A 16567-nucleotide genomic window follows, 5' to 3' on the forward strand; every position below is an offset into this window, starting at 1 on the left:
AAATTATCAAATTCAAAAATAAATTTGGTAGAAGTAGTGGATTTATAAATACCATGCAAAACATTATTTGTAACCTCAACCTTTGAGAAGAAAATATATTAATGGTAAAATTAGTTCTCTATTTTTCACAACATTTGTAGAAACCTTTCAACCATGTATGATCTTGAAGATTACGATCATTTATCATTTTCTCCAAGTTTTCTAAAATTTTGGTTCTAATTCACAACCTTGCATGAACTTATGAAACAAAGCATGAAAATCAAATTTTTCATCATGACTATGAAGATGTAAAGGAGCATTCCTAGAAATATGCCATAAACATAAGATGTAGCATGAACCAAGAAAGACTTATTTGGTTTCTTTGTTAATTGCATGATCCTGATCAATAATTATAGTTTTTGGTGGTTGATTACCCTTTAATTACAAGAAATAATTGAACAACCATGAAAAGGAAGCAATAGTCTCATCTAACAAAAAAGGCCACCCAAACATTATAGTTTGTCGATGATGATTAATCCCCACAAAAACCATAACATATCTCATCTATTGGTATTATAAGTTGTGTAAAAAACTACAACATATCTGAATAAATCATAATTCTTGTTTTTCCATGTCTCTAAAAGAACTTTATCATTCGATTTTCTTGATCCACTTGAATTGTTTAAAAAAACATTAGATCTTTACTTGCTTCAACCTTGAAATGTTAAGTAAACTTTAACCATCTTGTTGGGTACATCCCTACTTAATTGGAAATTAAAGATATGAACCTTATTGCAAGAGAGGTGTATCACATATTTGAGGGATAAATCATCTACATTCATGTAAGTTATTAACTCAAATTTACATTTCCAAATTTTATCCATTTATGGTAGATTTTCTAGATGCTATGAATTTCAGTTTTTAGAAACCCCATTGCTCTACTACAAATATGAGGCTTTGGGAATGCTTAGGTTGGAAGAAGTATCAAGAACAATCACAAGTGAGTTACATCAAGAGAGAAAAAAAGAGGGAGAACCACTATTATGTGAGAGTTGTAAACCATCGTATTTTGTGTGTGAGCTAGTCTTAAATTTTTTTTATAAAAGTACTTATATGATATTCCGCTACACTTTGATAACTTAAGCATCTTTTATGTATAAACTATTGGTGTGTTAGAGGATAGGTTGGGTAGGTTGGGTGTTGATAGAGAGTCACTTTGGTGGCTAATGTGGTGTTTTATAGCTCGGGTTCGACGACCGAACTGAGTATAGGGTGTTACAAGATTGTTAAAAGCCAATATGTTGTATTTTTCGAAGACCAAACCATGGAAGACACTATGCAACCGGGGAGCCCTGTGTTTAAGGTCAATACTCTTATTATTCATGATCCACTAACAATGGTAAGACACGAAACTACTGAAGACAGAGATGTTGAAAACCAGAATGAAAATGATTAGTCATCAGTAGAGGAGTCATCAATAAAAATAAATGAAGATCAATCTATTGAGATAAGTGAACCAGAAGTTACACCTCAACTAAAATGAGGAGATTGATGTACGAAAGTAGACCATCGGATAAATATCCTTCAAGTGAGTATATGAAAGTCGTCAATGAGGGAGAGCCTCAAAGTTTTGATGAAGCAATGTATGATGATCATAAAGATGAATTGTTAAAAGCCATACAAGAAGAAATACAATCTTTGCATGATAATCAGACTTATGATCTTATGAAGTTACCCATAGGAAGATGTGTTTTGAAAAACAATTAGGTATACAAACTCAAAACTGGAGAGAACAACAAGAATACCAAGTACGATGCTAGAATTATCGTCAAAGGCTGCAATAAAAAAAATGAAATTGGTTTTGAAAAAAAAATTTCACTTGTGGTCAAGATGTTATCTATTCGAGTTATACTTGGTCTAGCTACTAGTCTAGACTTAAACACTGAACAAATTGATGTAAAAACGACATTTCTCCATGGTGATTTAGAATAGTAGATTTATATGGAATAACCTGAGAGGTTTATAGTGCCAGGAAAAGAAAACTTAGTGTGCCAACTCAAAAAGAGCCTTTATGGTCTTAAACAAACACTATAAAAATGGTACAATAAGTTTGATTCTTTTATGACTCGGCATCAGTTTAAGAAGACTCATACTAGTCATTGTGTCTTTGTGAGAAGTTATGATAGTGGAAATTTTATCATAGTATTTGATAGTGGAACTTTTATCATAGTATTGCTTTATGTTGGTGATATGTTAATTGTTGGGCAAGATAAGAAGAAAATTGCAGCTCTTAAGAAGGTCTTAAGAAATTCCATTGCCATGAAGGATTTGGGCCCAACAAAACAAATCATTGGAATTAAAATAATTAGAAATCGTTCCAATAAGTTATTATTGCTATTTCAAGAACAATACATTAATTAAGTTCTTCAAAGATTCAACATGTACAAGTCCAAGCCAATTAGTGTTTTACTTGTTGGACATTTCAAGTTGAGCAGAAAGAAAAGTCCCACAAGTGAGAAAGAGAAAGAAGAAATGGAAAAGTCTCATATCCATCCACAGTTGAGAGCCTTATGCATGTCATGATCTGTACTAGACTCGACATTACCCATGTTGTTGGAATGGTGAGTCGATCCCTCTCTAATCCAGGTAAAGTCCACTAGGAGGTTGTGAAATGGATTTTTTGGTATCTCCGTGCCACATCAAAGAGATGTTTTTGCTTGGTAAAAGGGGGAAGCCAGAACTTAGAGGGTACATGGATGCAGATATGTTGGAGATGTTTACTCAAGAAAATCAACATCAGGGTATGTGACTATTTTTTCAGGGGGAGTTGTCTCTTGGCAGTCAAAGCTCCAAAAATGCGTGGCATTATCAACCACTGAATCAGAATACATTGCAGCAACTGAAGAGTGTAAGAGATGTTATGGATGAAAAATTTTCTACTAGAATTGGGCTACAAGCAGGAATAGTATGTTCTCAAATGTGATAATCAAAGTGCTATTCATTTAGCTACAAATTCAGTCTATCACTCTCGGACAAAACACATTGATGTTCATTATATTTGATATGAGATGTATTAGAAGAAAAATTGCTTGAACTAAATAAAGTTCACACTAGTCATATCTAGTCTGATATAATGACAAATGTGATTCCGACCAAAAAGTTCGAAGAATATTGTCAAGGATCCGGTTTGCTTGTTCCCCCCAATTAAGTTAGGAATGGGGAGATTTGTTGGGTGCATCCCTCCTTAATTGGGAATTAGGGAGATGAACCTTATTACAAAGGAGGTGTATCACATGTTTGGGGGATGAATCATCCACATTCATGTATGTTATTAACTCAAATTTTCATTTCCAAAGTTCATCCATTTATGGTGGATTTGTCTAAAAGTTATGAATTACGTTTTTGGGGAACCTTATTTCTCTACTGTAAATATGAGGCTTTGGGAAAGCTTAGGTTGGGAAAAGCATCAAGCACAATCACAAGTGAGTTACACCAATAGAGAAAAATAGAGAGAGAGCCACCATTGTGTGATAATTGTAAACCATCCTAACTAGATGAGATATTAAATGTAATCTTACTCATATAATAGTAGAAGGCAAGTTTGCACAGGACTAGATTCTTGCGGTTTTTCCCATTTGGGTTTTTAATGTCAACAAATTTTGTGTGTTCTTGTTGTCTTTAATTTTTACCTATTATTGCCCATTTCAATTACACAAAGAGGGAAAGAAGGTTTTCCCAACACATCTTTGGCTTCAATCATCATCATATTTTGTTTAGTATTGCAATAATAATAATCTCATTTTCTAAACCCAACAATTCTAATTCCACCTACTTCACTTGACATAAGTAAACATCCGTAGTGACATTAGCTTTAGCTACTGGAACTAGTCGAGTTGACCTAAATAGCTGTCTATATTATAGTTGGTCGAAGATATATTTGTAATTCTATTGTATTATCTATGTACTAGTGATACTTTCAGAAAAAAAATATCTTTCACTACCATTATATACTGTTTTTTAAATTATTAAATCTCTAAACATAAAATATTCATCATTTCCTTTTTATATTTACATTATAGTATGATATATTTAATTTTCATATGAAACAAATAAAAATAATATATATAATGAAAAACAACATATTGTACACTTAAAAATGAGTAGGTCGGGCCAGATTCAAGCTCCAATATTCAAAGCTCGAGCCCGTCTCATATTTTAAATGAATCTAATTTTTTTTTACTCAAACCCATTTTTCATGTGACACCCCTAACTTGACCCTGGTCGAAAAGTGGTTTCGGGACCACAAAATCGAGTCACAAAAGTATATAAATTTTCTTTTCTATGTTTATTATATGTAAAGTTTCATGTGTGAAAGTATCGTGTTTTAATTTTGTCATTTGAATGTGAAATTATTAAAAATGACTTATGTGAGAAACTTGAAAATGTGATAGGTTGATTTGTAGTGGCCAAATATTGTATGGTTTAAAGTATGAGGACTTGCATGTCAAATATCCCTCCCTCAAGTTAGTGGACGGCAAGGCTAGTGGATGATTGCCATTTTATGCCTTTTATATTAATAAATTAAATGTTAAATGAATAAATAATATGAAGTATGGACTTATATTAAAAGAAATGGGTGATAAAAACAAAGTTGGTTCATCTTTCTCTTCTCCATTGCCGTACCTAAAGAGAAAAAGGGAGAAATTGAAGTTAAGGCATTTGGTCACCTTTAAGAGGATTAAGGTATGTTAATGCTCTTTCATTGAAAATCTTTGTATATTTGGAGTGGTCATCAAGTATAGAAGCTAGCTCATGGCAAATGTTTTTATAAATTTATGAAGATGACATTTGGTCATGGATGTTTGTATTTTTTTTGATGTTGTTTTTGATGCTTTAGTGTATTGAAGGTTGATTATAGATGAGTTGAGCTTGGTAAAAATTGAATAGTTGTGGCTTAATTGCTTAATGACAATCGGCTATGTTGAAGTGCTAAATGAGTGCTAAATTGAGCTTATGATAGTAATTAGAATTTGGGAAATTTATGCATTTTGTGGTCCAAGTGTGATAAGAACCATACGGTTATGGCATGTAAGCATGAAGATTTGTGGAAGTTTTAGAATTGGCCTAAGTGTTTTCGTCATTAACATATATATATATTGCGAATGTATGCTTGAAGGATTGGTTAAGTACATTGTTGTTAAATGCTTGTTGATTTGTATAATTGTTGCCTAGCTATTAAATGAACTTAGGATGTTATGGATAAGTTCAAGAGTGGCAAAATTGAAATGAAGTTTGCTTGTGCGAATGTGCATATAAGTAAGTGGAGTTATGTTATAATAGAACTAAGTGTGGCTAGTAAAGCCTATTTAGTTTTCTTGCTATGTTTGACCATAAATATGATACATATTGAAATCTATTGTTTTAGATATAGATTAAATGATATGTGATTGCCAAATGTGATTGTTAAGTGAATAATATTAGTTATGTACTTAAGCAAATCTATTGTTTTACTTAAGCTTAAGAGCAAAGAGGATCAAAGTCGGATAGGGAAAAGAGGAAGTAAGCGAATAGCCGTGGATATCTAGTCGTCGACCACTTTCGAGGTAAGTTTTAAGTGATTAACCGTTGAGTAAATTCAATCATAATAGAACATAATGAGTTGATTTAATAAGATATGATGTGGCCATGATATGTTTTAAACTCAAATGGTAAGTTCATAAGTGTTTGGACTTGGAAATTTAAGAGCAAATTGTAATAATTTGCTTAGGACAGCAGCAGTAACGTGATTTTAGAAAATCACCATAAATTGTTGGTGTGGAATTATAGGCTGAATAAAATATGTAATCAAAGCTTAATTAGTCTAGTTCCTTATAAAAGAGGTCGTGTGAGCAAAGAAATTTCCTATAAAGAGATATTTAAAGTTGTGTGAGACGGTGTCAGAATGACTCCGAAATCCCCTGTTTTATATTTAGAAAATCGTTATAATTTGCACAAAAATGGTTATAAGGTAAAATTTATATGCTTAGACTCCTTAATGAGTATAGTTTCAAATGAAATTGAATATAACACATTTTGAATTCTGTACAATGAGAAATCTGATTCGTAGTGAGGAGTGGTCAGATTAGTCGAACAGTGAAACAGGGGAAAACTTTAAGAAAAATCTGGTATTGATTGGCCACACGTAAAATTCTGAAAATTTTATGGATGAAAGATACATAAGTCTACATTCGGGGAAAATTAACGGCAATTGATTTTGAGTTTTGTAGCTCCAGTTATAAAAAATTTAGTGACTGTTGCTCAGGAAAACTGCTTGTAGTGAATATGTGATTTTGTTGTAAACTTTGATGAAACTATTTGAGTTGCTTATAAGCTATTGCTGAAATTGATGTACAAGAAAAATATGAAATATGTATGAGATATATATATGTGATAAGGCCGAATGGCCAATGTGATGAATGTGAAAGTGCATATATGTGATAAGGCCTAATGGCCGATGTGATGAATGTGAAAGTGTATATATGTGACAAGGCCTAATGGCCGATGTGATGAATGTGAAAGTGTATATATGTGATAAGGCCGAATGGCCAATGTGATGAATGTGAAAGTGCATATATGAGATAAGGCCTAATGGCCGATGTGATGAATGTGAAAGTGTATATATGTGACAAGGCCTAATGGCCCATGTGATGAATGTGAAAGTGCATATATGTGATAAGGCCGAATGGCCAATGTGATGAATGTGAAAGTGTATATATGTGATAAGGCCGAGTGGCCAATGTGATGGATGTGAAAGTGTATAAATGTGATAAGTCCCGAAGAGCATTTGTGTCAGTACTATATCCGGGTTAAAACCCCGCAGGCTTTATGCGAGAATATTATCCTGATTAATGTCCGTAAGCTCCGTGCTCGTACTATATCCGAGCTCTAAAGACCCGATGACTACGTGTGGAGATTATTCCCGGGTAAGACCCGATGACCACGGGTGGAGATTTTGTCCGGGTAAGCCCCGAACTAAAGGTTTCGCTGAAGATTCGAGTAAAGCGTAAGATTATACGACTTCACAGTAACAATTGGTAATAAATACATTCAATGCGTTAAGTTGGTCAGGTATGTATTTTGAGATTATATTTAAGCTTGATTTGGACTAAATCACAAGGTCGTTATATGATGCATATGTGAGTAAAGTAATAAGACTGTTCTATGATTATTGTGCATTTGGTCGATGTGGAAAGTTAGGTGAAAATATGTAATGTACCTATGTTTACAAGAGATCACTATCAAGTGAGAATTTATCTGCCTATTATATATGATGAGATGTGCATATTCGGTAAAGGGATGGTATGCCTGAAGGAAGAGTGAAATAAAAATACGAACAACTATGTTATAATTTGGTTGTATCTGTTGACACTGCTTAAAACTTACTAAGCATTGTAATGCTTACTCCGTTTACTTTGTTTCCTCTGTTTTATAGATCTCATTTGGAAGCTACTGGGCTCGGGATCGTCAGCAACTAGTCACACTATCACTATCCACTGTTTGGTACTGCTATGTTTTGGATTATCTTATGGCATGTATAGAATAGACTAGTAGTGGGAGGATATTTTGGTTAATGTATATAAGCCATGCGAAAATGGCTTTAAGTATACTTTGATCATAGCATTATAATCATTTTGTATGTCGTCCGTCGAGAGGTATGGAAATGTTGGTAACGGTTAGTCATGGGAATGGTTATTCATGATCACTTTTGGTATATGTATGACAAACTCTAGTTGATCCATGGAGGATCATGAGATAGGTAAAGTTTACCTTAAAAAAATTGATGCCGGCAGCAGCAGTGATGTGAATGTGAAAAATCTCTAAAAATAGTAGGAATGGAATTAAATAGCGAATAAATTATGTAAACGAACCTTGACGAGTCTATTTTCATAGGAAAGTAACGAAACGATCATATGGACAGTATGTTAAGAGATATTTAAGTCTTCGTGAGACAGGGCCAGAACGGTTTCTGGAGTCCCTGTTCCGACTTTGTAAATTCATTATAAATTAACCAGAGACATTTAGAAGTCATCCCATATATGTATAGATTCCTTTTTGAGTCTAGTTTCTATAGAAACAAACGGCATCAGTATTGAAGCCCTGTACAGGGAGATATCCGAATCGTAATGAATGAAGGTCAGTGTAGTCACACCCTGTAACAGGGGAGACTTTAACTAATAAACTGTACTAATTGGCCCGACCAAAAATCCTAGAAAAAAATCTGTAGATGGGCATATGAGTCTAGTTTCAGGAAAAAAATTTACGAAACTGATTTTCGAGTTTTGGAACTCAAGATATGATTTTTAAAGTGACAGTGACGCAGTTAGCCAACTGCCTGGAAATATTTAAAATGGACTGTGAAAGCAAGTGATTTAAGTCTGCAAACCCCTCGTGTCCGACTCCGGCAACGGTCTCGGGTACGGGGTGTTACATTTCATACCTAATATCTTTGTCCAAAATTTTCCAAGTTTTAAACAAACTTTCAAGCTTAGGTGGGTAGCTTGACTATTGAACAGATCTAGATTCAATTTTTTCTTAAAATGAAAATTAGTCATTTTACTAATTAGTCAAATGAGATTTGGAGTCTTGATCTCGAAATCTTATAAGATTCTATTTCATATTTTGTTTATATGTGTTAGAGGAATAATATGAGTTATAAAACCATGAGATGTGGTGGTCACTCACCTCATCTCTTAACCAAGTGGTTGGGGGTTTAATCCTCCCTTATGAGAATCGAACATATTTAATGGCCAGCCATTTACTTCTTTAGAGAGCCTCTATGGCAAGAGGATTAATCACTCTTATCGATGGTTTGATTTGATATCACCCAATTTGACAGTTGACAAGGTAAAAAAGTCCTTATCTATATTCATTAAGCTGTAATTGTTTTACTATGATTTTGAGTAAAATAAAATTTGAAAAAAATTTAAATTAAATTTTTTTTCCAATTCAATTATGTATTTTATAATTTGAATAGTTTGTCTCTTTCTTTTAGTTTTATTTGTAACCTTTTAATATTAAATTAAATTTGTATAAACATTTTTCCAAATTCAAACTTATTTGGATAGATAAATTTTATTAGAAATTGTGTGACCCAAATCCCTCACTTATTGAAGAAATAAATATAATGGCAAAATAAGGGGATCTAAGAGGTGAAAGGCCGAATCTATTAAGCACAAAACTGGATTGGGGTTGCACCACGGGTGGAGCCCCCGCAGTACGAAGCACAAGTTGAATCCATATAGAACTGTTCTTCTTCTATTTGACTTTGATTAAAATAAGGGTTTTCAACATTTAAATAGATATAGTCAGAACATCTTTTGTATCATTCGTTTTTTAACATTAGTAAATTTCTCCTTATTTGTTCGTAACTTTTTGCTAGAATAGTTTTTTACGTGAAATTTATATATATATATATATATATTACAATCATTCTATTGTCATTATCAATTTTATTATAACAATTTTTATTTGTGGCAAGACATGAAATGACATATTTTTAAAGTTGACTACTTATCACTTTATTAGTGGGGTTCTATATATATATATATATATATATATAAAATAAAAATTCTAATAACTAGTAGATAAGTTGCAATTACAACCTTTATGGCCACCACTTCATATGAAATTTAATCATTGCGATCGCCCTTTGAAGAACAGAAGACATGAATGTAATAGCAGTTGGCCAGGTTGTCCTACACAAAAAAAAAAAAACAAAACAAAACAAAACCAAAACCCAATAATCTATATTGGTTAAGATTGATAGCCTAACACTTCCTTGCTGTTGTGAAGTTGGAAAGTCATTTTCTTCTTCCTAACATTCTTTTTATTTTTATTTTTAAAAAACAACTCAAATGTTTATGCCATTTGAAGGGCTTTCTTTGAAACTCACTCCAAACACATTTCCAACCAGCTTCACATCTATTCTTTGATTGACAACAACTACTCACTTTAACCTTCTTTCCGTTCTTTCTTGCATTATAATATCAATCACCCCCCTCTTTGACTCTTCTGCCCCTAACTTCCATCATTTTCCATTTTCTATATTCTAATACAATCTTTAGAATTTATTATTTAATTTAACCTGCATTTAGAACTGACTTAGTAGCTTTGAATATGAGATTGAGTGTCTAACTCATAACTTGATGTCACCCAATATTTTTTATACTAATTATTGATTTCATCTGTTATTATTTAAACTTCTAACTGTGTTGATCTAATATCCCGTAATAAGATTTTAACTTAAATATAATATGATATATAGAATTATTGAAACATGGTTAACCAGTTCTGCATTTGGTTGTAATCATTAACCATCTTTCTAGACACCCTTTTTATACAACCTTTTGGAAGGGTGGATTTGTCATTTGACTTAAAATAAGATAAAATAAAAAATATATATATATGGTAAGCCCCCGTCATATGTTAGTTGCTTTATCTTATTAATCGACATCAATAAAATATGGTATAACAAACTTCTATCATTATCATTCAACAATTTTTTTTTTTAAAATTTAAAGTTGAAGTTAAGGAATTTCATCATCATCATCTTCTTCTTCTTCAAAATCTCTTCAATCGTTGCCGCCTTCTATCTTCTTCTGCAGCTTTGTTGTTCTTCAGAAAAGAAAAAAAAATGGATTGTTCAATTTGTAGTTCAATGCCGTTTATCTTAAGACCTCCGAGGAATACAATATGTGGGACTTGCTATGAAGGTGCAAGAAATGTAATCACTTTGATGAACAAGCTTGAAATTGATCATCATTGTAAATCTACAGATAAAACTACTCATAACATTCCTGCTCCATCTTCTTCACCCAATTCTTGTAAGGCAAGCAACCTCTTCTTTCATTTTCTTTTTCCTTTATTGTTCTTCAATTTCATTATTGATTAATAAGCTAAATTAGATAACAATTCAATGGCCATATATTATTATCTGACTAATTTTGAAAGATATAAAAAAAGTATGTGTTGTTTTATTTGGATGATAGCAACAGCCACTTGGAAATCTGAGCAAATGGATGACAAGCATGAAGGAGATAGAAGAAGATCTGAACAAGAAAATAAGCTTCTTGAGTGGACTTATTGTGGCTTTTAGAGATCAAATTCACACTGATATTCAGCTCAAGCCGGGCAACGATGGTCCTTCCATACCAGCTCACAGGGCTTTACTTGTATGTAATTCCCTCTCCATTATTATCATTTATTATTGCTTTTTATTTTATATTACGTTAAAATACACTGTTAGTCTCTATACTCTTTTTAACATTTTATTTATAATCACAAATGTATGTATATATATATATATATATTAGTTAGGGTTGTTTAAGTTTTGTGTAAACTAAAAATTAACAAATAGTATGATGTGAAAAATAGGCAGCAAGATCAGAGATATTCAGGAACATGCTAGACTCAGATGGGTGCAAAGCTCCACCAAGTGATACAATTACACTACCTGAGTTGAACACAGAAGAACTGGAATCACTGCTGGAGTTCCTTTACAGTGGAAACCTGGGTTGGGACAAGCTGGAGAAACATGTGTATTCGTTGTTCCTGGCAGCCGACAAGTACGAGATCACCTACTTGCAAGATTTCTGCGAAAGATACATGTTAAGTTCATTGAATGCCTCCAATGTTCTTGAGATATTAGAGATCTCGGATGTTTGTTCCAACAAAGCATTAAAGGAAATTGCCTTGAACTTCATCGTTAGGAACATGGAGGATATTGTTTTCTCCCCTAAGTATGAAATTTTTGCTCCCAAGAATCCCCATCTTGGTCTGCAGATTACCAGGGCTTTTTTAATGGATGCCAAAACCAAAAGAATTAATGGAGTTTGAAGAAAATTATATATATATATATGGTGGAATTAATGTATAGAATACATGTTTACATGCAATTATGCACAGATGAAAAGCAATAAAATCCATTTTCCATTTTTAGTTTCTCATTTATGCATATAAAAATCTTTTTTTTTTTAATTATAAAACGAAGTCAAACAACAATACAACTAATACAATTTGAATCTATACCATACTTGAAACAGTTAACAGTCTTGTTATCATACCAACAGATTTATCACAATTTTTTTCTTTTTTTTCTTTAAAGTTTAAAGAAAAGTGCATTATGTAGCTTGCTTGAGTTGGCAAAATGTTAATTGTTAGATCTAGCCAAATAAAAAATTGGATTATTCTTTCAAATTAAGTCTCCATTCCTTTTGAGAAAATATTATCATTAATAATAAGAATATAAAGATTGTACAAATAATAAATAAGAAACAATAAATTGTATTGAATACTTTTAAAAGAGGATAAAATAAATTGACACTAACGATAGCAGATGTATTACTTTAATTAAACCGTAAAAAAATTATATCCTCTTTATTATCATTTCATGATTCTAATTTTACAAACACTGTCTTTGTCCTCTATTATAATAAGTTCCTTCAAAATGGTTCTCAATAGATTTGCGACACTCTTATCAAAGCAAATCTTATATATACACTAAAACATGATTAGAATTTAAAACTAAATTTACTACTACTTTTAAAAAAATAGAGTGGACAAAAAATTACGAAAATATAGATAAAAATCATAATAACTTAGACTTAAATTAAAAATAAAAGAAAGATTAAAACCAATGTGACCACAACAAAACAAAGATTAAGTTTGGTACCTCTGTTTAGTTTAACGGTTTATTAAGTAATTATATTTATTTAAAAGGGTTAACCAATAAAGAATTGACCTGTGGCAAAATAAAAATAAAAAAAATATTTTCTCTTACATATATATATATATATTCTTTAGAACTGGATAAATAGTTGAACCAATTATGCCACTAATTTCTGTTTTAACCAGTTCGTTCAGTTTGATCAAATAAATTATTAAAAATTTATAAAATAGAAAAAATTGGTTCTATTAATCTATATCGGTTCAACCCCAATCTCTGAACTAGTCACCAAATTGGCTCTTGATTCAACTGGTCGATTTGGTCTACTTCTGAAAATATTGAATTGGATCGATGCAATAACTTTTTCAATCTTGTTAGGTCGAGCAAGTAGATAGTGGAGTTCGAAAGCAAAATTAATAACTAGCGTCTAGATCTCGGGAGGGCAAATTTGAATAAAGGAAGAAGAAAGAAAAAAAAGGAAAATTAGAAGAAAAATAAAGAGAAAATAATATAAATGAAAAAATAATGAAAGAAGAATTAAAATATTTTTAAGTTTATATGACGTGACAAAATATTATTAATTGAATTTTTTAAGCGGATATGACATTTTGGTGTAAAATGTTAGCAATTTGATTAATAGAAATACCAACTTAAGGAAAAAAATATAATTTAAATATCACTTGTGATTAAAAAAATTAAATATTAAGATGAAAAAATGACATAATTTAAGTCCTAATTTATGTGTTGAGTATATAATATGGAATTTCAAAGAGCAATAAAACTTAATTACATATTTAATTCAATGTTTAATTTACGATCTCTTGATTTACTTGTTAATTACGCTAAAATTTAATAGTAAGAGTGAATGTTCTTTAGTATATGGGTTTTTTTTAATTTTTGAGGTTGATTATTGTTGATACATAGTATCAACGGTACTGAAGAAAAAGAGAAATTTTCTAGTTCAGGATAGGGGCGTACTCAGGAGGCTGGCAGGGGTCTTAGTCCCTGTAAAAATGAAAAAAATTTTATTTAAGTCCCTTTAAAGTTTATAAAATTTAAATTAGTAAAGATAAAATTACACTTTGGAGGCCGTAAAAATGATAAAAATTTGATTTAATCCTTTAAAAATTATAAAAATATAAATATTAAAATAGTGAAATTCTATTTTTACTATCGTAAAAATACACAAATTAATTTTGCCCCCTTAAAAAATATTTCTAACTTCACCCCTATTCCAGATCAGAGAGGAAGAAGCCCCCTTCAAAAGGATCTTTGAAATTGTATTTTAGGAGAGTTTTTGGGTCGGTTTTTCAGATCAGATCCCGAGTCAGGTTATTATATAATAAAATATAAAATATAAATATATATAAATTATTATCACTGTATAACAATTATCAATTTGGATATTTAATTTTTAAGGTTATATTTCATCCGGTCTCTATCCTATAAGTTAGAATGATAAATATTAAATATTAACATTTATCACAACTATCTTTAAAGAAAAATAGTCCACTCATACCTCAAATAGCCGATAGATATTTATAAAAGATAAATATATATATATATATATATAAGCATATTTACCTAAAGAAAGCAATTTTAATATATACACATATAATCATACTTACCTAAGGAAAGCATGGGTCGATCTCTAAAAATGCCAGTGGAAAAAACCCCACCATTTTTACGAACATTATTTAGTTCATCGGCTGTCAGCACCTGCTCTACCTTCTTTTCGGATATATTCTCAGTATGCTGTTCTTGCTTTCCCAATATTAGCTCAAGGGTCAATAGTTCTGTCAATGAGGTCTTTTCTTTACCATCTTATTTCTTTCTTTTTTCACTCTCAAATTTGTATATATATTTTTTCATACATTTCTTGATCTGTGTGCAATTATTCAAACAAATTGAAATTATATTTTGATAGGCTCAGCCACAAGCAAATCAAACAAAATGGATCGATGATTTGAAAGAGAAGAGAGTAAGTTTCTTAAGTGGACTATTTGAAGCACTCAAAGAAGAAACTCATTCTGATGCACTGCTCAAGCCTAGTGATGGCAGCCCTTCCATTCCAGCACACCGAGTCGTACTTGTAATGCCTTCTTCTTCTTCTTCTTCTTTTTTACCATGAATATCAAATATGAGTACGTATATATATAAGTATAATGTTTCATAATGTTTGATGTAGGCAACAAGATCTGAGATCTTCAAAGATATGTTGGAAACGAACTGTTTCAAGAATGATACCATTAGAGTTCCCGAGCTAAACTCTGAAGAGATCGAGTCCCTCTTGGAGTTTCTTTACAATGGCATTTTGCCATTGGAGAAACTGGAAAAACACGTTCACCCATTGTTCATCGCATCTAAAAAATACGAGATCCCATATTTACAAGAGTTTTGCCAATGTTACATGTTGAATTCGTTGAATGCATCCAATGTTCTTGATGTTTTAGAGACATCACAAGCTTGTTCAAACACGGCGTTAAAAGAGATCGCCCTAGACTTTATTTTTAACAATGCGGAAGCTGTCGTTTTATCGGATAAATATGAAGCTTTGGCAGCGAAGAACCCTCAACTTTGCATGCAGATTACAAGGGAGTTCTTTATGAATGCCAGAAATGAAAAGTTTAGTCGAGCTAGAGTAATGGGTTTTCAGAAAAAAATAGGGTTTTCTGAGAAATCTATCAGTGATTTTCAGGCAAGTAATGTTGAAGAAGAAATGGGGAATAACCAGGGATCCTTTGCATCTCATATGTAATAAGGTTTGCACTGGGTTTTAGGTTTTAAAGTTAGTATAAATTTTTTAAGTATACATTCATGATTTTACTTTTAAATTCATTTATTTATGTTTAATGATGAATTTCATAGACTTATATATTTTTGCTAATGTAATGAAATTCACATTTACATGATTGAATATTATAATCATATATTTATCACAATGTACATGCTTGAGCTTAAAAGAGAATGAAAATTAATTGTTGAAGTTATTTATTAAAATTTATCTTTATTTTTAAAAATTTAAACAGTAAGCATATACATTATATATTATTTAAATATGTTAAGTTATTTTAAAGAATTTATCAATTTTTTAATAAATAAAATCATTTTTATTATCCTTTATTTTATATATATATATTTATTTTGTATGGCATAAATAATTTGTTATAGATTATATGTTGTTATTACAGTAGTGATTTTCTCAAAGAGAAAGTGTGTATTGTATTTGTGAGTAATATTCCATGGGAGATTAATTTGCTTGACAAGGAAAAGTGGTTGATGGATCGATGTCTTTTTATCCTACAAGGAGAAGAACAAAGTGCATTTAGATCTGGAAAGTTGAGAGTCAACTTTGGTAAATATCAATGATGAAACTTAAATGGTCGGAGAAGCTCGGCGAGCTTGCGGTTTGTGAATCCGCACTACTAAATAAATGGTTATGAAGGTATGGCAACCAACGTGGGTGTATGCAGAGTAATGCTATTGATTCTCAATATGAGTTTCACCCATCTGGTTTGCGATTGGTTGACGGAAGATATCAACAAAGAGGAGATTTAGTGGAGTTAGAGGGTAGAGAGTCGTCGCGAATTGCGCTAGAGAAGATTATAAAGGAAGGGGATAGATAGAGATGGACCGGATGAGAGAGTTGGAGTTGGAGGGTTATATCATTTACTATTCAAGTGTGAGGGCTAATACATGATATAATAGCAGTGTCATGTGTAAGCATCTTATTGGTAGTAAGGTCACATCTTCTCTCCCCATAAAGGTAGCGGTGTGTCCATGTAGATGGTGGCGTGACATGTGGCTTGACAATCAATGGGTGTCCTATTACAGTTGGGAAGCCCTAGGTGCCTCTGGTGAAGATGGTCCTTAACGAAGGTATGC

At 31.7% G+C, this 16567-nt stretch overlaps 1 protein-coding gene across 1 annotated transcript; it reads left to right on the forward strand.

The window, feature by feature from the left end:
- The first annotated feature begins 10537 nt into the window (after positions 1 to 10537).
- Positions 10538 to 11979, forward strand: LOC108459575 (BTB/POZ domain-containing protein At3g56230-like). Its single transcript, XM_017758965.2, has 3 exons — positions 10538 to 10846; positions 11007 to 11189; positions 11392 to 11979. Exons 1-3 carry the CDS (start codon positions 10652 to 10654, stop codon positions 11851 to 11853), a joined length of 840 nt encoding a protein of 279 aa, XP_017614454.1. The 5' UTR covers positions 10538 to 10651; the 3' UTR covers positions 11854 to 11979.
- Positions 11980 to 16567: the final 4588 nt, after the last annotated feature.

The sequence above is a fragment of the Gossypium arboreum genome, chromosome 4 (assembly GCF_025698485.1).
Source record: "Gossypium arboreum isolate Shixiya-1 chromosome 4, ASM2569848v2, whole genome shotgun sequence".
NCBI lineage: Eukaryota > Viridiplantae > Streptophyta > Magnoliopsida > Malvales > Malvaceae > Gossypium > Gossypium arboreum.